Source organism: Rhipicephalus microplus, chromosome 6 (assembly GCF_043290135.1).
Source record: "Rhipicephalus microplus isolate Deutch F79 chromosome 6, USDA_Rmic, whole genome shotgun sequence".
Classification (NCBI taxonomy): domain Eukaryota; kingdom Metazoa; phylum Arthropoda; class Arachnida; order Ixodida; family Ixodidae; genus Rhipicephalus; species Rhipicephalus microplus.
The window spans coordinates 140,516,017-140,543,021 of NC_134705.1; the positions used below are offsets into that span (position 1 = coordinate 140,516,017).

At 46.1% G+C, this 27,005-nt stretch overlaps 1 protein-coding gene across 1 annotated transcript; it reads right to left on the bottom strand.

Moving 5' to 3' along the window:
- Positions 1-4,921: 4,921 nt before the first annotated feature.
- On the bottom strand, positions 4,922-20,235 carry LOC119167300 (uncharacterized). The gene is made up of 5 exons (XM_037418760.2): positions 20,129-20,235; positions 17,461-17,590; positions 16,792-16,937; positions 15,202-15,334; positions 4,922-5,344 (listed from the first exon to the last, which is right to left on the bottom strand). The coding sequence occupies exons 1-5, from the start codon at positions 20,181-20,183 to the stop codon at positions 5,086-5,088; spliced, it is 723 nt and encodes a 240-aa protein (XP_037274657.2). The 5' UTR covers positions 20,184-20,235; the 3' UTR covers positions 4,922-5,085.
- Positions 20,236-27,005: the final 6,770 nt, after the last annotated feature.

The window sequence follows — 27,005 nt, forward strand, 5'->3', positions numbered from 1 at the left end:
ATTGGTCATTTCGGCTTCGGATACCCGTTTGGCCAGTTTTCGTGATCGCGGCATAATTTGGGGCAGAAGAACACGGCGTGCCTTTTTGATTACTTGATTTTTTTCAACTTAGAGCTACGGTCCTGTGTTGCGTGTGCATCACTCTGTCGTTCTTTTTATTTGATTATTCAGTGCGACGTAATGCAAGACTCCGCCAGCTCAAGAACACGGAATGCCACTTCAAGATATTCTAAGGGTGTCGCAGAGAAGCTTTTGTTTTTCTTTTTGCGTTATGCTAACATTTACTCGAAAATAATCCTCCAGATATACGGCTGGAAAGGAGGGCCACTTAAAGATTTTGCGCGTGGTTTACGAACTATACCTACGTCAGGATTCTCTCATTCTTTTATACAATAGATTCTGCGCGAAGAGAGCGAATACGTGTCCTCGTGAAAAAAGCAGACACAGTTGCTCAACATTTTCACTGGCACTGTCGACGTCCAATGAACGTGAACCGCAGAGGACTTGGTTGGAGATATATTATTGCAGCAATAAAAAAGTCCCAACTTTGCCGCAAAGGCGAAGCAATCAACGCGATAGCATCAAATTTGAGGATCACGCGAAGAATGACAGGCAGATCAAAACGTGCCCCTGTTTCTCAAGCACAAATTACGCACAAAATGTACTTACAGATATAGATGAACGCGAATAAGCGTCTCAGTTGTTACTTCACTGTGTCTGATAAGCGCGCCCTTTTCGCAAACGGAGACTGTGCAGCGAGTGCAGTGACCTTTGTGCTCCCGGTAACTACAACAGAATCATTCTAGTGAAAGCCCAAGGCATATAATCGTCCCCACCCGAATTAAGCGCACACACGTGTGAGCGTCCCCCCTCCCCCCCTCCGGCTCTCCGCGGTGCAAAGTAGTCGTCGGAGATTAGAGCGCGCCGCCGCCACGTCGTGACGATCTGGCGACGTGCGCTCATAGCGCCATCTCGCTCGATACTTCTTCCCCCGAGATGACCATCAGCAGCGGTAAGTGCTAGATATAAATCGCTTGCCGTTTCATCGTTAAAAGTGACTCTCTTTCGTGGCTCAGTGGCTTGAGCCTCGTACTTACAAGCAAAAGGTCAGACGTTCGATTTCGAGTGCAGGCGTTTTTTTTCTGGATTAGTTTTCTTTATTGCGTTTTCGCATAAGTATATACTTATACAAAGCCGGTGAATGATGTCGACGCCCACGTCGCCAACGGCGGCAAAATCCAGCTGAGAGTGTTCATATAATTTTTATCACAATAGTAGCAAAGCTATATTAGTACGCGCCATCCAATCATCACCACTGACAGACAAGCACATTCGTCTTGGTAGCAATGCTCAATCCCCTTATAGTTAATTTTTTTTATAGGTGGAGTTTCTTAAGCCGTGGGTCATGTGTTTTCTATGTATGTAGTTGTAATTAGCCCCCTCTCGTTTAGGTCTTGTAATATCCGCTAAATGTCAGTTCTTGTATAAGATGAGTATATGGTGAAAAGATGTGATCACTAGGTGGACGGATGAACGGACATACAGACAGGCGAAAGAACGAACAGATGGATGGATTTCATTCAGTACAGGGCACTTCAGAAAATTGTTTATGAGACGGAACCCCACCTTCGAAGAGTTACCACTTTTTTTTTCAAACAATAGAGCACTGCATCCGTTAGTAACAGAGCTTGAACATCTTGGAACTCGGAGCATAAACGGCCCATGGGTCACATAGGTTCTAGAGAATGTGGGATTGAATGAGATTCCATTGGAAGTCAGCATCGCCTGTTGGAAGTCAGCATCGCCTGTGTCATTCTTACACTGAGTTTTTCAAAGATCACAGAGAAGCCAACCAGTCTGAGAGCTGGCCTCCGTCCTTCCACCTATGTGCTCTAACATATCATTCACAACGACCAATGGCCACCATTCCTATTGATTCGAAGAGGTACTAGCATATGTAAACTGGCTATTTTGGCATGGAGTGCCCATTCACTATACCTCTGTGATAGCTTCTCTGATTTGACTGAGGATGATCATTTACACCCAAATGCAACTTTGACCCGTTGCTATATGTAACACTCCTGAAAGTTTGGTTATACGGATTTACCGGTCAGAGCGAAGTAAAGCACTCTCTATGAACCCAATGACGTTTTAGGTATGTGGACCCTAAGTATATCAAGGACAAGGATATCTATTTCGCGAACGAAAGCACTGAATTAAGCTTCACTGAAGTAAAAACCCAGAAAGAATAGGCAACAAGTTTTTCTCGAGATATCTCGGTAGGTCATTAAGAGAGAAAAAAAGAACAATTTAAAAATTCTCTCATCTGCAGAGACCTGTTGGGCTGCTAAAGTAATTTCAATTGAAGCAACAATTAGGACTTATCATCATCAACAGAATCAGCCTGTTTTGTGCTAACTGTCGTTCAAGTAACCTTCCGAATGATATCCAACTTGATTCGCCGTGTGCCAGGCGATCATATTTTCTACCGGCGAAATCCTAACTCTTCCTCGTTCCCCCTCGTATCCATTTCATTACTCTGAGTGACGTACACTTACATTTTGTATGTTATTTAGCAGGCATGCAGTAGCTCTGCAAGAAAAGCCTTTCTATATAGTGCAATATTATACAAAGTAGTTAACAGCGGCTAATTAAAACATTGTAGTTGCGTGGTTCTGTCGCTACAAGAGGTGCAGTTCAGGGCCCTTTTTCTGACACTGCGGCAGAGTTACGTAGCTTGCAGGTGCGGCGCTTAATGCAAAGCGCTCAGCCAATGAACAACCACAAGCTTTGGCTAGCTTAGAGTCACTGCTTGCTTCCTATTTCGGCTCATTTTGAAACCTAATTTTATGAGTGCTTTGCTTGACCACTGCCAAAGTCGAGATCCTTCACATACTTCATTGAAATGAATATGTGTCTGAGCTAGTTTCTTTTTTTTACAACCTTCACCATACCGCAGTCTTTATAAGTTGTGTTGCCCGCAAAGCTACTATTTAATTGGCTCCTGGAATATCAAGCCACTTCATTACTGTTTCTCGTGGCGATCCCATTTCACCAAATATGACGCTGCGATTTATAATTAAGAGATGCTGACGTAGGTTTCAAATTGCACCATTTCGCTAATATTAGCTGTTGCCTCTAATTTGGCATCACCAAAACAATTTATGGAGTTTTATAAACGTGTTCATTCTTATTATATCAAACTTGATGGCCCCTCCTGCGCTCAGTGGGGTCAGTGCACCGCAATTCACAGTACAGGAGCCGGAAACATCGGTAACAAAAACCGATTTTAATTCACGGCTCAAAAAAAAAAATGCCAACCAGCCTTGCGGAGAGGCACAACATGGCACTAACGCACACAGGAAGACTAAAAACCTGGAACGAACAATCCTTGCAGACTGGCGGTCAATGGAGCATGGGGCGCGAAACATAGCAGCAAAAAAGCCGGCCCGAAACAACAACTACAGGAAAGCAAACCCACTCGTCGATTCGCTGTAGAACATGAGCCATCGACTCGACGTAGCGGTCACCCCAAACCGGCGGGGCCTCTGCTCTGTAGCACGCACGGAAGGAAACCATGGCGCCCAGCGCGACCGTCACCGCATCCCATCGCTGGCCTCCCACCCAAAAACTCCCGGGCTCGTCTAACTTGCCTCCTTATCAGCTAGCCCAATTTTCTGCCCCCGCCCCTAGATTTTTTGGTTTTTTTTTTTTTTTGACACGGACACTCGTCACATGCATGGGCAATCCGCGTGTGTTCTTCGCGCCCTGCTTCCACCATGCGTGCTGCAGATAACAGCTCATTGGCCCGACATTAAGGTATCTAAGCGGGAGAACGATATTGAATGCGAAGTATTTTCGCATTTCTTGGAGTACTGTAGGCATTCTGAGAATCTATCTATCTATCTATCTATCTATCTATCTATCTATCTATCTATCTATCTATCTATCTATCTATCTATCTATCTATCTATCTATCTATCTATCTATCTATCTATCTATCTATCTATCTATCTATCTATCTATCTATCTATCTATCTATCTATCTATCTATCTATCTATCTATCTATCTATCTATCTATCTATCTATCTATCTATCTATCTATCTATCTATCTATCTATCTATCTATCTATCTATCTATCTATCTATCTAATCTTTTAGCCAGCTATACGCTTGGGCATTCTCGTGATCTCCCCATTGGCTTGATATCAGCTTACCGCTTCTGGTGTTGGTAATACCTATGATGCTATTGGTATTGTTACGAAACTTTAAACAAATGGTTATAAAAGCGTATGCGGCTGTTTAATGAATATTTATGCGTGCACGTGCACGTATCTTTAGCACCACTTTGTGAAATTTCTATATATAAAAATATTACAAGACAGCCACTTTACGTCTCCGTGCTTTACATAATAGAGATTCGGAAAGTAAGCGGTATATAACAGATTTTTCACCTCGAAGTCCTAGAAATGTGAAAATAGCAAGAACGGCTTCACAGGATCAGTTTTTATTTGATTTGATATGTGGGGTTTAACGTCCCGAACGAACCATATAATTATGAGAGACGCCGTAGTAGAGGGCTCCCGAAATTTCGACCACCTGGGGTTCTTTAACGTGCACCCAAATCTGAGTATACGGCCCTACAACATTTCCTCCTCCATCGTAAATGCAGCCGCCGCAGCCGGGATCCGATCCCGCGACCTGCGGGTCAGCAGCCGAGTACCTTACCACCGCGGCGGGGCGCACAGGATCAGTTTCGTTTGCCGCACACCTGCAGCGCAGACTGGGCGCTGCCAAGAAAACATAATGCAGGGGAGTACTGGTATGCTCTTAGTAAAGAATGTTTCAAAAATCTTTTGAGCAATTTAGCATGTGTGAAATCTTGCACGAGGGTTATCAGACGCATTACCTTCCAAGTGATATACTTACCCGGTTTGGAAACGACGTTCATTCCTTTATTCACAATTTCCCGGTTGTGTGTGAATATGCGTCTCTCGTATGTATACATATATAGGATACTTTCATGTATACATATATATATAGGATACTTTCAGGGGAAAAACTAAGGATCAGCACATCGCTCCCTAGTTCTTTCGGCCGATTGTGCTGGCAGCTGCGGCCAAAAGCTCCACGTAGTTTTCAACCTTTCGGTCGTTTGCACCCAGGGCGGGCAGTTCGGGAAGTGCCTTGCAGGCTTGGGATCCCTTCTTGTGTTCGCCGCACAATAGGTCCACCGCGTCTCCGAACGCTGCTTGGAGCAAGTTGAGAGACAAGCGTTTTCCACCGCTGCTTTCACACGGCGTCAGCGACTGGTCGGCACAGTTCACCAATTCATGGTACGAGCTGCAATCGGGAACACAAAAATGCGGGATGCGTTACCAGTGAAATCAAAACGAGCGTGCTGGTATACTAGAATATTGTTTGCGCGATGGCCACGTACCAGTGTATTGCAACGATGGCAACTGCCGACCTCTGCTTAATGAGTGTGCATTTTGTATAGAACTGTGATAAGTACAGACGCGAGAGATAGTCGAGGCCTGGCTGACTACTGGAAAAGATGCCTATCAGCGCCCCTCTAAGCAGAAAGAAAATCGCGTATCTTAGCGATTTGCACTTCTGATACAGATCTTTGGTGTTTTTAGGCGTTTTCATTTTTGTTGAAGTGCAAGATGTTTACGAAATAAACATTCAGTTGCGAGTAGTGCACGTCCAGTCTTCTTTTCTTTGTCCTTGTCTTATCACCGCTATGGTGGCATTCAAGGTAACAAACCAACTAGCACAAAAAGATTTTCTCTGAAGTTTATTTATTCATTTATTCAGTTACGTATACTTCCGCCTTGCATGGAATATTAGCAGGAATCGAAACGTTATATAATGCTAGTATGAGACAACAACAACAACGAATACCAGTAACTGTTAAAATATCCCACACAAAAGAAAACAATGTAGAATTTCAGTAGTTTAGAGGTCGGGGTAACGCTCTGAAATTGCGCAGTGAAAACTACGGGCGCAACGTTCTTCAGATAATTTGATTAGGTTGCAGTTGTAAAAGCTGTAGCTCCTAAACCGTAGTACTTCCATATGAAAATAGTTAAACTTTCAGTTTGATTTCGTGAGAGTAGTGAATCCAAGTTTCACAGTTGTAATGAGAGCACAGTAAAGCAGTTTACACTCTCCGGGAGTTTTACCATGTATAATGCCTTACATCCCGAGAAAAAAAAAGGCACTTTCACGAATCACAGCACCTTTATCACGAAGTGTTGGCCATCGCCTAAACATCTTTATCCTCGAAAAACAGTCAAACATAGAGACTACCACTCAGGGAAGATGCAGTGACTGATGACATTATGATCTAAAATTCACACACTCACCCAACCATACACGGAACAAATCATGCTGTACGATGCCCCGTGAGCAGCGCGTTTGTGCTACGCAGACTCACAACGACCTGACTCAGGCTAACATCAGGGTCACTGTACCTGGCATCCAGAAAAAGCAGATATGTCATCACCTGCTCTTAGGCAGCTTGCTCTGCTCTTGTTATACGAGACGTATCAAGGCTGTATACACGTATACACCGACGGCTCTGTTTTACAGAAGAGTTCAACGGCATCATTAGTTATACCGACAAAAGACACGACAAGAAACTTCAAGACATCCCACCTTACGGCATCAACGGGAGCAGAGCTCACCACTCTTCGTGCCGCATTGCAATTCATCAGCGATCAAGAGCCATAAAAATGGACAACTTTCAGTGACTCAAAGGCGGTACTGCAATCTCTTCTATCACCTTTACGCCATGGCCCGTACGAACAGCTGGTATTTGATATTGCAGAAACGACTCACCAATTCATTCAGAAAAGACATGAAATAGCCTTTCAATGGCTTCCAAGTCATTGTGGAATAATTGGCAATGAACGAGGCCGACCGAGCTGCCCATTCTGCCCATACTGAAAGCGATCAAATATCAATTCCGCTTTCCAGAACTGACGCTGCACGGAAACTCCACATGATTGCTCTCAAGCGCACCACGCCACAATGGAACGAGCCACATTTAATCCATGCACGGTTATATACCTTAGACTTAACTCTCAGTCTTCGAATTCCTCCGGGATTACGCCGACGAGGCGCTACTATGCTGTGCAGATTATGGTTGGGCGTGGCATTTACCAATGCGTACGCGTTCCGCATAGGAATGGCTGACAATGCTGCATGCGACCATTGTGGCAGTGACAGAACAACTTGGCACATTTTGTGTGAATGCCCCCAATGCTGCTCGCAGAGACTTTCACTCTGCAATGCACTAGATGAATTGGACAACCAGCCTCTTTCGGAAGAAAGAATCCTTCGCTACCAACAGGACTTTATGTCGCAGAAGAAGGCTGTGAAGGCGCTCCTACGCTTCTTGCATTGAACCGGCTTGTCCAAACGACTGTGATCGGTACTCCCTGAATGTGTGCGCATGTGATTTTTTTCCAATTTATTTTATATCTCTTTATCTCTATCCTCTTTCCGACTGTGATAGTTGTTAGTGGGGTTCGTCGCGCCGCAGAGCGTGTGACGCGTTGCGGATGGAGGAGACGGTATCTGACGTTAACAAACCACACTACAATTGTATTTGACAGCATACACACACGAAATACATAAAGCGGCAGCGTACACTACTAGTCAATTGTCTCACGTGGCGGTGCTTGGGGACCAGGAGGCTGTGGGCTGGTTGCGTCCCTGTGATGACGTAATCGTCGTCGGGTAGATGTCCGGTGTGGAAACGACGTAGCAGCAGCAGGGGTTAAGGGCCGAGTGAACGAACCGTCGCTCGGTAGCCGGTAGCCAGACAGGGCTCGTCCGCGCCAGGCCAGGACCTTGCGACGCTCGTCTCGACGGCGGTGGACAATCTGGAACCTCGCGCGTAGGTGCGGGTTCTCCGAGAGCAGCAGGCCGCGTCCCAGGTCTTGCCAGGCGAGGACCGTGAGGCGCTCGCTGTCCCGAAGACAGGCGCCCTGTGTATGCGAACCTCGCGCGTAGATGCGGGTTCTCCAACAACCTGCCGCCCGTTCTGCCGGCGTTCCAAAAAAAACTGTCTCGCCTGCGCGCGCCCTTCTTAATCTTCTCTGCAGCCCGAGCTCCTTCGTTTTTCTCGCCTTCCAGCGATCGGCCACTCCGTCGTCTGCTCTCGCTTTCCCTGCTTCGTCACATTTACCCCCCCACTTAAGAAGGTTCTTCGCTGTGAAGAACTTGCAGCTGCCACTGGACCCCTTGGGACACCGTAGTACACGCGCACTCGGAGCACCGCACTACACTTCCGAGCCCCGCACACTCGGCACACATAAGAGACACGAAAGTTGTCACCAGTGTTCAGGGCCCCGCACACCCGACACTCTCAAAGGTACTCGCAAGACGAGATGAAAGTTGGTCCGCCACGGTAAGTAATGTGCACCGAAAAAAAAAAAAAATTCCATCAATTATACCCGACACTGCGAAATCCTCAAGCCGTGTAGCGATGATGTTCATGCGCTTGGCAACCGGCTCATATAGTCTGCTCCTACATTCTCACTGCCTTTTATATATTCAACGCTGAAGTCGTACTCCATGAGTATGAGGCTCCAACGTAGAACACGGCTGTTGATGTGTTTGGCGGAGTTGATGTAAACGAGAGGCTTGTGGTCGCTTTGTAGTATGAACGTTCGCCCGAACAAGTAAATATGAAATTTCTGGATGGCCCACGTGAGTGCCAGGGCTTCGCGCTCGATTGTCGAATAGGCAGTTTCTCGTGGTTGCAGTCGTCGGCTAGCGTACGACACTGGGTGTAGCATAGCACCATGCCGCTGCATAAGTATGGCACCTACGCTTGTTGACGAGGCGTCGGTGCGAAGTACAAAAGGCTGAGCGAAATCGGGTGCTCTCAAGACAGGTTGTGTAGACAGCATGGTCTTGAGTGCATCGAAGGCTTTCTGTTCCTGCACTCCCCAAATTACTTTGTTAGGGGCTCTCTTTTTAGTCAGTTCAGTTAATGGTCCTGCTATCTCGGAGTACTTGTGGACGAAATCTCTGTAATAGCCCGTAAGTCCAAGGAAAGAGCGTACTTCTTTTTTCGTCTGTGGGCGCTTGGCTGCCCGTATTTTATCAAGGGTTTCGATCTGGGGTTTGATGATGCCATTTTCGACGTGATGACCGAGGAACTTTACTGACCGCTGACCAATCTCACTTTTCGTTGGTCGAATCGTCAACCCGGATTCGCTAACTCGTTGAAGAAAGGCTTCAAGTGTGGCCACGTGTTCTGTCCACGTCTCGGTTGCAACGAGCACATCGTCGAAGTAAAAGTAAATATGGGGTATATCTGCTACCACCTTCCTCATTAGGCGGTTGAAGACAGCTGGGGCGGTTTTAATGCCAAACGGCATGAAACGAAACTGATAAAGGCCTGCTGATGTAGAAAACGCTGTCATTGCTTTGGACTCTTCATGCATCGGGACTTGCCAATACCCTTTAGCAAAGTCGAACTTAGAAAAATATCGTGCCTTCCCCAGTTGTCCAAAAATAACATCAACTCGAGGTATGGGCTCATTGTCGTTCAGCAGTATCTTGTTGAGTTGCCGGAAGTCAATGCATAGACGTATTGTCCCGTCTTTTTTCTTGACAACTACTATCGGCGACTGGTAGGGAGACTCAGATGGCTCGATGATGCCTTGCTTCAGCATGTCTCTAATTTCTTGTTGAACTGCCTCTTTGGTAGCAAACGGTAGTGGATACGGCCGTATGTTCACTGGTGTATCCGTTGCGACATTCAACTTGCACTGGGTGAGATGTGTTCTGCCGGGAATGTCGGTGAATACATTCTCGTAGGTATGCAGTATTCTAGCGATCTGCGTGCGCTGTTTAGTAGAGAGTGCTTCCGATATGTTCACATCGGCAGCAGATTCTTTTTGCTGAAAAGGTACGCATGGTAGATCGTCGTGCTCAGTATCATCAGCCAGACACGCGACTGACGCTTCTTTTGTTGGCTGTGGTACCGATGGTCGTTCTTGATATTTTTTGAGGAGGTTGACGTGAAACAGAGATGTTCGCGTTCCTAAATCAATAACGTAATCCACGTCATTCTTCCTCTCTAGAACTGTGAAAGGCCCTTTCCATGTTAGAATCAGTTTGTTGTTGTCCGACGGGAGTAGCAGCAGCACCTTGTCTCCAACAGCTAAACGCCGTGGTCTAGTCTTCAGGTCATAGTGCTTCTTCTGCACAAGTTTGGCTTTCTGCAGCTCCTCCTTGGCTAGACGACAAGTGTTTTCAAGACGTCTCCGCAGGTCAACTACATAGCCGTACGAGGTCTTCGTCTCATCATCTAGATGATTACCAGTCCACATCTCTTTCAATATTGACATGGGCCCTCTGACGTAACGGCCATACAGTAAGTCAAACGGGGCGAAGCCCAAACTTGACTGCGGAACTTCTCTATAGGCGAAAAGTAAAGGCGCTAAGTACCGGTCCCAACTTTTCGGGCACTCTTGACACATTCGTCTTATCATTCGTTTAAGTGTGCCATTGAACCTCTCGACAAGACCATTTGCCATGGGATGATATGGTGTCGTCGGCAACTGTGTGAAGGATAGAAGCCTGCTGAATTCGCGCATTAGGTGGGACGTAAAAGACGTGCCTCGGTCGCTGATGATTTCCTGAGGTACCCCCACTCGCGAGAACATCTCCAACAGTGCTTCAGCGATCCTTTCTGTTTCAATGCTTGGCAGCGCCACCGCATCAGGATACCGCGTTGCCATGTCCACCATTGTCAAAACGTATCTATTCCCTTTTTCTGACTTGGGAGATAATGGTCCCACAATGTCAATGGCCACTCTCTTAAACGGTGTATCAATGACGGGGGTTTTACCCAACGGTACTCGCCCAACTAAGTGTTTTGGGAAAGTTCTCTGGCACGTGTCGCACGATTTCACAAATCGTGTGATGTCAGAAAGTACCCCTGGCCAATAGAACTCCTCGAGGATACGGTCTGTTGTGCGTTTTATACCCTGATGGCCCGCAAGAATTCCTTCATGAGCCATTTGCATTACACAATGGCGGAGGGCTGTAGGTACAACAAGTTGTTCAGTTTCTCTCTTCGATCTGAGCTTGTACCTCCTGTATAGAATTTCTTCTTTTGTAAAGAAAAGAATCTCGGCAAACCTGGTCTGGATGGGTTTATCGACGGCCTCAAAGCATTTCTGTAAGCTAGCGTCATCCCTCTGACTTTTCTGCAAGTCACGTGCACTCATATCTAGGGGACTTATTGTTGGTACCGGCAGGCGACGAGAACTCTGTCCGACTGTCGCGGCGACTTCGTTTTCCTTTGATTGCCTCGCAACCGAAGTGAATGCATCTGTAGTATAAGATCCAGTCAGCGATCCGTCGTCCGCTCCCACCCTAGATGATATTTTCATCGGACTAGCTGGACGTAGGTGTCTTTTCCAATCTTGATCAGGATCGGAGGCGTCACGGACCCCTTGGACGTTTCCCAGAACGACGTCATACAGTGGGTCATCCATGCAGATCGCGCGAGTCTTGCCTGAGAAAAAGGGTGAAATAATTCGCACGTCTGCCTCCGGCAGTTTCAGTACCCTTCGATCAAGAAGACACACAGAGGAAACTTTCCCCGTCAGATTGCTGACTGGTACAAGGGACCTTCTCACAATAACCGAGTCGCATCCTGTATCCCGTAAGACCGTAACGGGCTGGTTTTCAAGGACGCCTTCGGCCGTAGGCATAGACTTGTCCTCCCACTTGATTCTCGTACGTTTCGAGCAATCAGTACCTTGCCGGGAAGCCTGTGTCTCCTGGTTTGATGCTTTCGGACCTTCTACTTGCTCTTTCAGGCACGAGGCTTTACCGCTTCCCTTGTTAGGGCAGTCCTCTTTGCTATGCCCACTACGTCTACATTTTCCGCAGAAGGCTGGTTTTGTCCTTGGCCCTTTAGTATTTGCCCAGCAATCTGAGGCCTTATGACCGCGCTTTCCACAAAGCAAACAATGTGGTTTGTCCTTTTCCTCTTTCCGTAGTGCGGCCTGCGCTCGATCTGGTGGCTTTTTATGGTCCTTGTCGTCCTTACCTTTACCAAGGTTGACGAAACCCTGCGCCTCCATATAATGATCAGTAGCTTCTACTAGCTTTTCAATTCCTCGGCAATCCCTTTCCCGCAGGAAGATTGCCAGCTTCTCGTGGCACTGCGTGATGAATTGCTCTGAAACAATAACGTCTCGTAGAGCTTCGTACGTCCGTTCGGTCTTGGCCATCTCTTGCCAATGGTCGAAATAACCTAGTAATCGCCCAGCGAACTGTCGACCCGTTTCGCAGTCCTCAGGCTTCGCCGACCGAAACTTAGTGCGGTAGCCCTCCTCTGTAAACCGGAAGCGCTGCAACAACGTTTTCTTTAACGTTGCGTAATCCATGGCATGGTCAGGTGCCATTCTGCCAACAACACTTAGCGCTTCACCCGTCAAACAAAGGCTCAGTGAAAGGGCCCACTTGTCTTGCGGCCAATCCTGGCTCCTGGCGACGCGTTCAAAGCGCTGGATGTACGCGTCCAGCTCGTCGCGAACTTCGTTGAAGGGCGGTATGAGTTTGTGCGGACTTTCGTAGCTTTGAGGAGAACCCATGTGCGGACCCTCTACTGATTGACCTGTAGTCACGCTACCCGTTGTCGCATCTAACTCTCGGAGCTTCAACCTTAGTTCGAGAACCTCCTTTTCTGCTTGTAGCCTCGCCAGTGCCTCGGCATCAGCTTCTTTTGCCGCATTGCGTTCGGCTAAACGTACTTCCCGCGCTTCTCGTTCACGTACGCGCTCCTCATCGATCCACTGCTTTAGCCCTGGACCGCTCAACCCCAGTTCCTTTCCAATTGCTGTGAGCTTGTCCGTCTCCATCGTCAACCGTCAGACCCGCATAAGCGACGCGCTGCTCTTTTATAGGATAAGAGCGGTCCTGTCGCGCGGACGCCAGATGTGATAGTTGTTAGTGGGGTTCGTCGCGCCGCAGAGCGTGTGACGCGTTGCGGATGGAGGAGACGGTATCTGACGTTAACAAACCACACTACAATTGTATTTGACAGCATACACACACGAAATACATAAAGCGGCAGCGTACACTACTAGTCAATTGTCTCACGTGGCGGTGCTTGGGGACCAGGAGGCTGTGGGCTGGTTGCGTCCCTGTGATGACGTAATCGTCGTCGGGTAGATGTCCGGTGTGGAAACGACGTAGCAGCAGCAGGGGTTAAGGGCCGAGTGAACGAACCGTCGCTCGGTAGCCGGTAGCCAGACAGGGCTCGTCCGCGCCAGGCCAGGACCTTGCGACGCTCGTCTCGACGGCGGTGGACAATCTGGAACCTCGCGCGTAGGTGCGGGTTCTCCGAGAGCAGCAGGCCGCGTCCCAGGTCTTGCCAGGCGAGGACCGTGAGGCGCTCGCTGTCCCGAAGACAGGCGCCCTGTGTATGCGAACCTCGCGCGTAGATGCGGGTTCTCCAACAACCTGCCGCCCGTTCTGCCGGCGTTCCAAAAAAAACTGTCTCGCCTGCGCGCGCCCTTCTTAATCTTCTCTGCAGCCCGAGCTCCTTCGTTTTTCTCGCCTTCCAGCGATCGGCCACTCCGTCGTCTGCTCTCGCTTTCCCTGCTTCGTCACACCGACCCTTTTCCCCACCCCCGTGCAGCGTAACAAACCAGTTCCTCCAGGTTAACCTCCCTTTTTCTCCCTTTTATTTATTTTTCTCTCTCTCTCTACAACGACTACCTGGCATGTATAGCCATAATAGCTTGAGCCACCGTTCAATGCCGGCCGGAATATTCCATGTTCCGCGTGATTGAACGATATACATTTCCAGCATGCACATAATTTTGTAATGTGATTGTAGGCATCCCTAAAAGGGACTTAGCTGCGAATCCAAACTCGCCTAACATCGATGGCAGATTTTATCAGTGAGTGCCAGTGATGATCTGCTCTTTAATAGGTCACATGTGCATTCGGCAAACCCGTATCATCCTTAGCTCCTGAATCGGGGGTTAGGTAAAGTATTAACTTATGCGCAAACCAAAAAGGTATTTGGAGTAGCACAGCATTGTTAACCCCCATTTTTTAAGAGTTCTCCTTATATGAAAAACGTATTTCAGTTGCTTGAAATCATTTCGATGTTGCGAAGCAGTGTGCGGAGCAGCTGTACAGAGTAGTGTAATGAGATGCTGCGCCTATAGTTATGGCAAATGAGGGAGATAGAGAGGCAGAAGAGCATACGGAAACTCGCTGTTAATGATGCCTGTTCTGACCTAGACGAAAACAAGTCTAGTCGTTGAAGCCTCTGTGCCGACCACAATCCCAGTGATGTATTGACATGGTATCGCATAATACTTTTAATGCTACGTTGTACAAAATGGCACGAGCCACTCTCGCCCAATCAATGCTCGATTGCCCAAGGCAACATGTTGTGTGCACCAAGCTACTACCACCTTGCGCCGGCAAAACAAGCTAATATTAGTCAACAGTTAACTAAGATACGTCAGTGCATGTATTATACAACTTGGCGTCTCAAACTTTTGACTTGCAATAAGTAACAGCCTGGCAAGTCACTTTACTCCCAAACTTTTTGTATGTGTAGCCTGTACTTTTACTGGTAGATTTTACGATGTGCTGTACCTTGTAGCTTTTTCTATTTCACCTTTGCTTTATTCTTTAAGGCTACACAAAGAAATATTGTGCTGGGGAAGTGTAAACTGCTTCGGAAATCCCTCTTTACTTTCTGATAGTAAACTTTTATAGCTGCAATAGAGCTGATAGTAAGCATTGTAGGGTGCTCCTGGTTACCGTCCCCTTAGAGAGTGAAGAAATGCGAGTAAAAGCAATAGTCACAAAGCGCCAAAATCAGCTCCTTAAATAGTTAACTTACAAACATGGCTTTTTATGCACGTTTCATGTGATATTTTGGTTGTATTATTCAAATGCCAGTCGTTTTAACAGCGATGAAAATGCTAAAGTGGGCTTTCTTGACATTGTTCTAGTGATATTGTTGCATACTAAAAATTTCAAGACGTCAAGTTTCGCCACCTCAATGTTCAATAGTGTAGCCAAAGGGTGGCGCTCCAAGCGCGTGTTCTCTCAGCTCCTCCGCCCCCTCGCCCCTGAAAACATTTCAGCACGCAACCCTGCCAACGTGCACTGCGTTCTGTACTGACCAGCATGTGTAGAAGATTACGTCTTTGGTGGATGCTTTGGCCACAGCTCTCTGCACTTCTCCTCGGAATGTCCTCCAGCATGAGTTGAGCTTAGTGCCAACAGAGTTCATGCAGCCAACGGCTTTCTCGAACGCTGCATCATACAAAAAATATTGAATCACCAGAAAAGGCCGTTAGATTGGTAGATTCACTCATTAAGGAATTCATTTGGATCAACGTGTTGCTTCACACAATCATAAACTCACCCAATCACTTACTCCTATCATAGGCGCGAGCCACACCGTGGAAAATCTGCGCCAAGGCACCACGCCTTTAAGAGGACATAGCTTAAATATATACTTCACATGGCCAAATGCAGCGTAAGGTAAAATGCATTTTCAATAGACTCTATTGTAGTTGTTTACGTACGCTTAAGGCTTGAACAAACCGTAAGCAGTGTATAAGAGTTTGCGATGCCCCCTTTAATCCCTCCCCACTTTCGCTTTGCCCAACATGATGTTCGAAGACTTGTGTGCCACGTTATAACCCTACGAGGTCGGAATGTCTGTAGCCCTTCATTATGGCGTCACTCATAATGACCTCAAAATTTCGGGACACAGGCCCCTCATATGATCCGCCTCCTAATATAAATTCAAATATGATCTACTGGTATGATGGCCGGTACCCTTGAGTGCGCAGATGTCAATCATTCTACGAGCTCCGTCCTCAATACCACCAAGTTTACGAAAATTATGATCATTTATGACATGTGGGTACCTCACAAACGTACTGTGTAAATTTTTATGAAAGGGAGGAAACACGCGAACGCATGGCCTAAGCACTCTGGCGGCTGCTTGTAGCGCTTTCAAGCGGAAGCGATAGCAACCACAGCCTCTACTTTTGTCACCTAGTGGAGAGCAATACAACTGGTCATTGGTAATATGGAACCGGCGGCAAAATAGCAACCCCTCCCCATTCAAAACAATTACTAAGAGGGTGGGCGTAATTGTCTTGAAGAAGATAGCAAACCCCTTCATCTTGAAAGGAATTACTAAGAGAGCGGATGTAATCGCCTTGAAGGGGGTTGTTATCTTGCCGCCAGTTCCATGCTGATAAAAACCGGTTTTTTTCGGTTGCCCTTTCCGTTGGGTCGTTTATTTTTCTTCCTCGATGATACGAGTGTTCTTGTATTTCAGTAAGCATGTACCGATTATCCCGAGAAAGATTGATACGCGGCGTTTAACGTCCCAAAACCACCATTTCACTACTACAGACGCCGTAGTGGAGGGCTCCGGAAATGTCAAACTCCTGGTGTTTTTTAACGTGCACTCAAATCTGAGCACACGGGCCTACAGCACTTTCACCTACATCAAAAATCGAAAAAACAGCCGCCATAGCAGGAAATCGATCCAGCGACTGCAGGTCTACAGTGGAGTACCTTAGCCACTAAACACCGCGGTGGGACAGTCTAACAAAACTTTAATATGTCGCTTTTTCAGCTTTTGCTGTACTAAAGGTACTGCGTGTTCAACGCAGGCATGGTGCATTCCGAGAATGAAGCCTCGAATAGAGGACGTTTTTCATCACTTTACGAAAAGTTACGGCACATACCCTGATGGTGTTTCGAAGCCTCGTCGCAGGCACCATCCAGGTTTTCTTTGAAACCATCGAGAATCACCAAAGCAGCAGCCTTCGTCACGCCTTCCATGCAGTCGTGGACGAATTTTATTCTGCACGCGATCTGCTGTTTCTTGGTCCTGTGTATGTGATAAGATATTCACAATGAGATAGCACTGTATGTTGCGGGTGGCTTTCAGTCGCATGAATGAATTTTAAAGCTGTGCTGAAGTTTTCGAAAGCGACGCCGCTTTGCTTTTACTTTCTTTTCAAACCTAGGAGGTGCTTGGTGACGCTGTAGTTCTCTTTTGCCTAAGGTGTCTTTGACAGTTGATATAGCAATGAAATGAATCATTAGATCATTATGATTAAAAGTGGTGACAGCGCTGCTGCACTGTGTCAGCACGGCTTTCTTTGTCGCAACCGGTCTACACTACTTTTGCCGCCACTGTCAAATGTATTGAAAAGCCTACTGCGCGAACACGTGCGCGACATTGGGCAGTCCTATGACAAGCCGCTGCGATGGGGACAGTCTAGTGGTTAAACAACTTCAGGACACAGCCTAGTGGTTGAAGTGCTAGCAATGACAAAAAGTCTTGCCTTGGTGCTGCCGACAACGTATTGGTGCCCGATGAAAGTGGCACATGACCTTTGAATGCTTACGTGCATGCCCTTTGGAACTGCTCCCCTGACGACAGCAGGTGCGTCGCCTTTCCGTAAGGCACGAAGTCGTCTCCGCAAGCCCGGAGGGTCTCGAGCTTGCAACCGGCTTTGATCTGCGCTTGACAAGCGCCTGTGACAAATTGACGTGGAAAGGTAAAGGCAAGTGCTTTTCTCTTTTTAACCTCCAAACAATTGACAGTCTGAAAGCTTGTGGGTTCACGCGTTACCACAACGTCGCTGTCATATATTTCTTACAAAAATTCCTATTGAAGAAACACAGAAAGGTTATTGAGCAATGACAACATATGGCATCGAAAATACATGACGGTTCGATTAAAATATCGTTGAAGAAAGTATTGACCAGGATTAAAATTGGCACATGACTTTCGATTGAAAAGCCGTCAATGAACTCAATATAGATACCCTTGAAAGATACTTCCTCAATGATATTTCAATAGAAATGAATCAATGACATCTTTAATGCAAAGCGCTCAACATAAATATTGTCGACGAAGTATTGAAGCAAGTCCACGAATATTTCGGAACTATTGATGATCAATACAGTCAATCATTCGATTATAGTCCAACAATAGAAAATCAACAGTTGTTTTCATGAAAAGTTGTTAACTTCGAAAGCTCATTGACACAACAAATTATCAACTAAGTTTTATTTAACTCTTGTAAAGGCTCCCAGGTTCACGAGTGACCCAACAGTTTAGGGTTTGAAATGCATTTTGAATTTTTTAGCGTCTTCACGAGAGAAAATCACGGATAAAGTTTAGCTCATTTACGTAATCGTGTCCAAGTACCCCTGTTCTTGTGCTCACTAAGAGAACCCCGTTCGACACTGAGCAAACATCTAATATCTAGTTGTCGATTTAATAATGGGTGACGAGAATGCAATCACCTGCATGCTTCATCCCGTAAAATATGACCACCGTCTTGTTATTGTTGTTTTCAACTAGACAACAAAACGCTCCAATCATTGCTTTAACGCTCCTAGAGAAGCTGTGGAGCGTTTATCTAATTCTATACACTTTGTTCTTTTCGCCCACTTTTTGAATTCCTAACTAACATGCGCCTCAAGCTTGCCTGTATGCTGACTCAGTATTCGCGAAATTTTCAAAAAATATTGCTATTTATTTGATCCAGAATGAGTATTCCTGCACATCCCCCGGCTATAAATGAATGCGCCACACGAGCAATAAAGATTCTGGTACTGCTGCTAAGTCATTTCCTAAGACATAGCAACAAAGTTGAATGATCGGCTTAAGAAGGGTAGCTGGAGCATTCGATGAATGATCCAGTGGTATACTCTTTTATAAAAAAGGATCGGCCGCGTACGGCTTATCCTCGAACAAACAATTTCGCAGTATGCCACGAACGATCAAAATTGATCCTTTATTGAACCGCCCTTAATCATAGCGTGAAAAGCTAGCTTTACTGATAAGCTGCCGACGTTTGAAACAGCAGCTATACACAGCGTGTTATACTGCCCGTGCGTGAGGACGCGAGATGGTCGATACGTGTGGTATTAACAAACCACTCATTCAAATTGGCAGGTAATAAAAAAATACCCACTTAATGCAGGTGCTGATATTTATTTAGACCACACAGGTGACACTATATATTACACGATAGAGAACGGCACAATGTGGTCTAATTATCATTCATTAAATTTATGAATGGTGCACTCGTACGCAACATCCACCGATAGCACTGCGACATTCACAAGGTGCCCTGACAAGCAAGCACAAACCTGGCCCACTTCAAGATTAACTGCATGTGAATCCTTCCTTGAAGACAAATATAAGCGATTCCGCTCTGGCCAAGTGGGTGACAATTCAAGCTGTGGAGTGCGGCCCGGCGGTATCTCGGCAAGTTTTGCGGTATACTGCATGCAATAAGCATCGCAGCATCGTTTCAAGCATTGTGAAATGGTGAACGACGTGTAGAACAATGACGGAAAGAGACACACATATTCAACGGCTCGTTGTTATACAGATGGATATGCTATTCGTGGTTTCACCTACGTTACGTCGAGCGATGACAGCATACGATAGCCTACAACAGCCGGGACCCCTCATGTACTCAGAAGTTGAAAAATATTGGTATCGATGAGCTACTGAAATTTTGCTTTACTTCTCGAGTCACAATAGCCCTACGAGGAAATAGTCCAGTAGATGGAAGCGCGAAGATGAAAATATTAGAACAGGAAGGGTTTTTCAAGCTACTTTCAAGAGGACTTGCCTTGTCGAAGATAAGCTTGAGGAAGAGAAGCTGGTTTAGTTCTCAAAGCTTTAGAGCCAGTGACGAATTCAATTCAAGAATCTCTCAAGGAGTGAAATCAGTATATTCAATACACACGAAAGTGTTATGAAGCCTCAAACATAAGGTGGGTTACCTATACAAGTCCCTAAATACTATCGTTTTTCCTCGTGAACTGAAGCTGAAGTATATTCGAATTCACCGTGTGGTTTTCTTGACGAGCTTGATTGAAGTAGTGCGTTTGGCGTCATGTTTGATGTTTTCCAAGCTATTGAAATAGAATTGTTTCGAAGCTCCCCTTACTAATTTCTTCTTTTCACTTATGTCTTTCCCTATACATATATATGATCATATCGTGCGGGATATCGAGCTGGATGGCTAAAACGAAATCAAGGCTTACCAATCAGCAAAGCCCCAAGTAGCATAACAAGGACACTACGACGTCTTGACATCATGATCCCGACTAGTACTCACAAGCTTCCTCTATAGAAAGGATCTCCAGCTACTTGGTTTACGCCTTTTTATTAAGCCCGGTGGTTATGTACGTGACGACAGTTGGGAAAGAAATATCCCTAAACAAAAAAGAAATATAAAGCTTGCCATGAAAAGCGATTGGTTCATTGCATTTAGTATGCAGTAAGACTCTGGCTCCGTATTTCAATATGAATGCACAATGCGAAAGTCAAAGAAGTTATGCGGAAAACTTGGAGCTTTTCATTAAAATTGCGAAAATGGCTGAGTAAGCCGAAAGGTCTTTTTTCTCGCATTAACGCATATTGCCTAATAGCTTAGCGAGCGCAAACAGTGGGGCAATCACACATATTTTTAAAGGGCCACTCACCAGGCTCCCAAAATACAAAAAATAACGCTATATTCTTTCCTGATATTTCCCGTCCTTCTTGGTGCACTACTGTGACGTAGACAGTAGTTCGCGTGACGTCTGCAGGGTACGCGATCTCAATTTGTTGATTTACGCAAAATATCACATGTGATTTGTCTCCCGCACTGCTTCGCCATGCCGCCGTCCATCCGTTCTTTTTTGTCTCACGTGAATATCGTGCACAATCAGCTAATCAAGCTTCAATTTTTGTGTGTACAACTGCGCAAGCAGCGATAACAGCGTGCACCTGAGAAGCACGAAATCCTTATAGGCTCTAGCGCTTAGTGCTGATATTGTTCACGTGCATTTACAAACTAAAGGGCGAGGAGGATGCATGGTGTGTATGAATGAGAGGAGAAAATCACACCCTCGTCTTTAAACGCGGGGTGGTGAGGGGCCCTTCAAGCATCTGCAATCAACGACACTGCGGATTCTTGAGAGGAACCTCCATCCGAATCAGGATGTTTACGTTCAACTTAGGCCTATATTCACAAACCAAGCTTGGCCTTTCCTCACGTTTTCCTCAAGTTTCTGTATTCTCTACGTGCACAAGGCACAGAAATGGTAATAGGGTAAAATATGACAACGAGATTGGTACAGGTATACTAGCCTACTTTGTTCAGCAAGCGCAATAACAGCTTAATACCGACGAGGAATGGGTGAGGTTGGTTTGTAAATACGGGCCTTGATCTACCATGCAGAATCGCAATCAAGATGACACTACGCGCGCTTTTTTTCTACTTTTACGTAAGCACCTTTTACGTAAACCGCGCCCGAATCTTTGGGAACATTTCTTAAGATTTTATAGTATTCCGATAAGGTTGCGGGCCGAACGCGAACAATAAAGTCTACTTTCGAAGTCTTCCGGCCAGCAACAATAACGCTGAAATATTGGATGAGACATATAGAATTGCCTACGAGCTTAACTGCTGCTCTGAATAATTGCGAACCGTGACTGTGTTCGTTCGAGCGTCACTACAAATGCACCCAATCAAGAGCCGGATCCTTCCAGGCTGTCACTTCTTTCTTCACTGTCGCAAACACGGGACAATTTGATCAATCAATCAATCAGTTAATGAATGAGATATTCACCTAGTAAATAAATGATGGAATCTTTATTTTCGACATTTTGATGCAATTTGATGGGGGTCCTTCCTGCAAAAACCTGTTACAAAAAGCTTGAAAGTGCCTGAAGGCCTCTTATGACGGCACTGTGGACCGCGTACAGCGAAACAAAGCCAGTATACAGGCGTATATTGGTAGTGTTCGTTCAAGGTTACGAGAAATGAGTTTTCCAGCCGCATTGATTATTAGACGGAGATATAGAATAGTAATAGGGCGGTAAAGAGGGCTAAGTTTGCCATGAAACGAACTACAAATAGTATTTGAAGTACGGCACAAGTACGTTAGCAACACTTCAATAAATTCGTTCACTTCTTTTCGCACACAGGCGTTATGAATTCCATCAAAAACAAAATTGCTTTCTCATTTTTTTCTGGTTAAGGAACCAACGTCTACACCTATACCGAAAACGCCTCGACAGAGAACCTCTAGGCGAATTCGCAATAGTTTGATTATTTCGGTAACGTTATGGGCAGTGTCATGATTCGAGGTTTGAATTACAGGTAAGATATGTAAAAAAATGAGAGCATATTTATGGGGTTAACAATGGAGAATGGAGCGAAGCTAGGTCCACACGCTGCTGCCGCACCACTCCGGCACCGCTCCGGCCTCGTGTTCTCGTACGCCGAGATCTTGTCGACGCCACCGCGCAGCGTCACGGCACGCTTCTGCCTCGCCCGCTCGCACATCAGGGTTCCGTCTTCGATCGCGATCCGCCGCCGCCTTGCGCGCATGTCGCTCTGCAGCCTTGTCCATCCGCCGACCCACAGAACACCTATACACTACCATTTAGAGAAGGGAAACTGTACCTTTGACAATGCAACGAAAATAAGAGTAGCGGTGGCGTTGTGAACTAATTTATCCGACCTAGAGACGGCGCTGGTACGCCTATCATCATCATTGCGCTGAAGCAATATGGCGCTGCTTTGGTAGCGGGTGCGAAGGGTCGCGGTGCGCACCCGCAGGTTCATGGGCATTTATTCGCTCTTATTGCGGGGTGGTATTCGCGCACATGGCACCCAAAATTTACTATAAATATTTCTGCTATGCCGCTACGTGACCTAGATGCCTCAACTGGCAAAAACACGCCAAGCAAGTAAGCTTACATTGTTTATAGACAATCGTGAACGCAGCGCCCCGCCGTGGTGGTCTAGTGGCTAAGGTACTCGGCTGCTGACCCGCAAGGCGCGGGTTCGAATCCCGGCTGGGGCGGCTGCATTTCCGATGGAGGCAGAAATGTTGCAGGCCCATGTACTCAGATTTGGGTGCACGTTAAAGAACCCCAGGTGGTCTAAATTTCCGGAGCCTTCCACTACGGCGTCTCTCATAATCATATGGTGGTTTTGGGACGTTAAACCCCACATATCAATCAATCAATCAAATCGTGAACGCAGCAGTATACATGTAAACAAGGAACATTGTCTCTCACAGAGTTGAACATTACGTGCAAAAAAAAAACAATGATACTCATCTGTTCAATAAAATTACCTGATCAAATTGTGCAACTTTGTTTCTTCGCTCGTTCAGTCAGACAACGATATTTACACTGGACACCTCTTGCACTGTACTTGGTACAGTGCTGTCTATTGGCTTTCTCACCACACATGCTCTCAAAAAGTGCAGTGTCAGGACGATTAGCTTGAGCCGCAATATGATAATTGACAATGCATTGGCGAGAAGCACACCACGTTGAATAAAATCTTCTTGATTTAAGCTCCGATATCCTTAACACCAATTTGTTCCCTGACCCACTCTGCTCTCTTCTTGTGTTTTAACGTTACACCTCTCATTTTCCTTTCCATCGCTTGCTGTGTCGTCCTCAATTTAGGCTGAACCCTCTTTGTAAGCCTCCGTAGGTAAGTACGGGCAAGACGCAGCTGTTATATACGTTCCTTTTGAGGGTTAGTGACAGATTATCACTCATGATTTGAGAATGCTTGCCGAATGCGATCCACCCATTATTATTCTTCCTTATTCTTCTAGGTATTTTATTGCCATTATTTGGCTCCGCGATTGCTACCTCTGCAGGACATGTCTTGCTTAATTAATGCACAAGTTCTTGGGCAGTTTTTTTAGTACTTTGATAGTGTGACCCCCAATACGCACGTGGTATCAGTAACTGTTTCAACACTACTATAGCTGTGTCTACCACTGCCTTGCAACAGTCTTTACGTTCACAGCAATCTATGCACAATGTGAAAAAGAAGTGCTGCTATATATGAACTACTACAAGCCCATTTGTTACCTAGTTATATGAGATACTCTATGAAAAGTTTGACATGTAGCGTGAAGTGCAGTGTGTACACCCCATGACATGCCGTGTCCAAGAATTTTGAAGACTGCACATTTCCAGTAAACTGAGTAATTCATAAAATAAGAAACAACAACCTGTGCACCCGATTTTCTGCAGCTTGAACATACCGTACGCCATCACTGCATTTCGGTATAAGGTTTCCATATGTCCGCCTGGCATATTGGTGACGCATGGGGTTGCCACTATGGCAACTGTAGAGCTTCTTGCGACTGGATGTAGGGTAGCTGGGAAATCAATGTTCTCTCTTTAGTCTAGTTTTCCGAGAAGAAAAAAAAACAGACTCATGAGCAGGGTAAGACAGAAATGGTTGAACAAATTATGTTCAATAAATAAAATGTCTTCAACCATACCTTGCGAGGATTTTGGCCCATGAGATTGATTTTAGTATTGACACATTCTCCGCTGACTTGAGGTAGGTTAAGAGTGATGAGGCATGCAAGCGTATACTGATATGAGCAGTTCCTTGGAGGCAGCGGTTGGGTTGTAAGAAAAAAAAACAGTTCTGGTTACTCTGGTACAAGCGTGAATGGATTTGTGACGCATGACTAAAAAGAATGTATATGGGAACACTGCATGTAAGAAAGGTAGTGTGGACATAACATTGCTGTTTTGTGAATTTGTCTTGTGGATGGCGTTATATTTTGTTTTAGTGACGTTCTTCAGAGGACAAAGCTAGGCAATTCCCCGATTGAATGGACTATATGGTTCATGCAAATGTAATATGCTTCATGGCAAACTTACGAAAAATGTACAAATGCGTATATGTACAAGGGTTCACTTGGCTCTAGTATGTATTGAATTTATCAGCATTTATTGCAGCAGACTCATTTTGAGCAGAAACAGGTAGAACTTATGCTGTGATCTGTGCTACAACTTTTAGCAGTAAAAATATTTTCAGCGAAAGCGACAACGAAGTAAACAATCTCAAACATTCAGAAAAGTGAATCTCATTAGGTGTACAAGTCGAAAAGCCTTATGAAAGGACAAAAATTGTAGCGCGTGCAAAATAAAAGGGTCATGTTCAGATGCAAAGCAGCGCATTTTCACTCACCGGCGAACACGCCCACACGGTGCAAAATTATTCCGTCTTCGTAGGCAGTCTTCGAGCGATTTGCCGGCGTTGAATTTTCACGCTGGAGGCTGCGCAGCAGGACGTGACGGAAATGACGAAACTCGCCACGGTCGACTTTATTGCCCTCTACAGCAATCGCGGTAACGTGAGAGTTTCCGGGACCTGGCCGACCTTCTGAACGTGCGCGCGCGCCAAAACGACTTTTATTTTACTACATCGCGCCCCCTAGCGTACGGTGCTGCCGATAAACGCGCGATCGCCAATGTCTACGTGTGATGTCATTCCTATTTTCTCGCGCGCTCACACACCGGGGTACCGTCTTCGAGCGCGAGCCGCCACCGCCTTGCGCGTATCATACTTTTCATCGGCAAACCGTGAATCATCCGCTGGCCGCGTCCGCCCGTCGTCTGTTTGCCTGCCTGTTTGACGCATATATGTACGGACGCACGGATGGACGCAAGGACGCAGAATAAATGGATGTACGCATGAACGGGCAAACGGACGCATGAACGAACGTAGGGACGGAAGCACGAACAGACTGATGGATAGACGCACAGATGCACGCAAAAATGGACACATGAGAGGACGGACGGATGGATGGATGGACGCATAGACGAACGCAGGGACGGACGCACGGAAAGACGGGCGCATGAACAAACTCAGGGACGGACGCATGAACGGACGGATGCAGGAGTGGACGGATGGATTCATGCACGGATGGACGGACGCATGGATGGACGGATGCAATAACTAACGGACAGGCGGAAGCATGGACGGAATAACGGATGCTTCGTCCCACTCATCAGCAATCACTCTATGGATATGCTGCGATTTTTATTATTTATCATACTACAGGTAATGCCCTCTAGTATCGTAATATTTGTGTTTTTCAGCGTACATACATTTCTTTCTATGAAGTGTAAATTTTTATGAAAGGGAACACGGGAGCGCGTGGCCTGCACGCTCCGGCGGCTGGTATTTTAGTGTTCAAGCGAAAGCTATAGCAACCACAGTCTCTTTTCGCGCCATCTCGCAGCGAGCAAAACAACCATTCGTTGCTGATATGAAACCAGCAGCAAGAATGTGACCCCCTCCCCTTTCAAGGCAATTACGCGAGAGCCGGTAATCGCCTTGAAGGGGGATGAGTTGCAATTTTTCTATCATCAACGAATGGTTGTTTTGCTCACCGCGAGATGACGCGAAAAGAGACGGTGGTCGCTCTCGCTCCCATTTGAACGCGCTGCCATCAGCCGCTGGAGCGCGCTGGCCACGCGTCGCCGTGTTCCCTTTCATGAAAATTCACACTGTACAGGTACCACCCTCGATAGCTGTTTCAAAAACTAACGAGAGGTGGCTGGATACCATTACGACGGGGCGCTCAGCCCAAGCCTTAAAGAGCTTCGCTCCTAAAAATAATTGGCCTAAGATTTTATTTTTAAAGCTTACGAGCTCAAATATGCCACGCACGTTCACCTACGACTATTCTGCGCACTTGGTTGACTACGGAATTGAAAGCGCTCCCATGAGCAGTGTAAATCTACGCAATTACGTACTTTCAACGCCTTGTGCTGTTTCCATCAGATGCAGAACTATCAATACATAGGCTTCATTTACTGACGAGAAGAGTTGTGCGTATCTGCATATTGTGGATTCTCTTCGCACTTTTGAAATTTAGAGTACCACCCGGCTAAAACAAAAAAGTTTTTTTTTTGGGGGGGGGGGGGGGAGGGGTCGCGATTTTTTTTTCTCGTATACAGGAGGCCTCAAATATATGACACTAACTTCGGCAATAACATCAGCTCCTAACCGACACGCGTATGATAAGAAAAGTGAAACCGAAAATTAGCGGACGAACTTGGCCTGTAAGCATTTAGGCGGCCGGTTTTCGG

Coding starts and splice junctions, on each gene's coding strand:
- LOC119167300 (XM_037418760.2), bottom strand. CDS start 20,183: ATGATGTCAAGACGTCGTAGTGTCCTTGTTATGCTACTTGGGGCTTTG. Junction 17,591..20,128: donor ACTTGGGGCTTTGCTGATTG/GTAAGCCTTGAT, acceptor AATTTGTCACAG/GCGCTTGTCAAGCGCAGATC. Junction 15,335..16,791: donor GGCTTCGAAACACCATCAGG/GTATGTGCCGTA, acceptor TGTATGATGCAG/CGTTCGAGAAAGCCGTTGGC.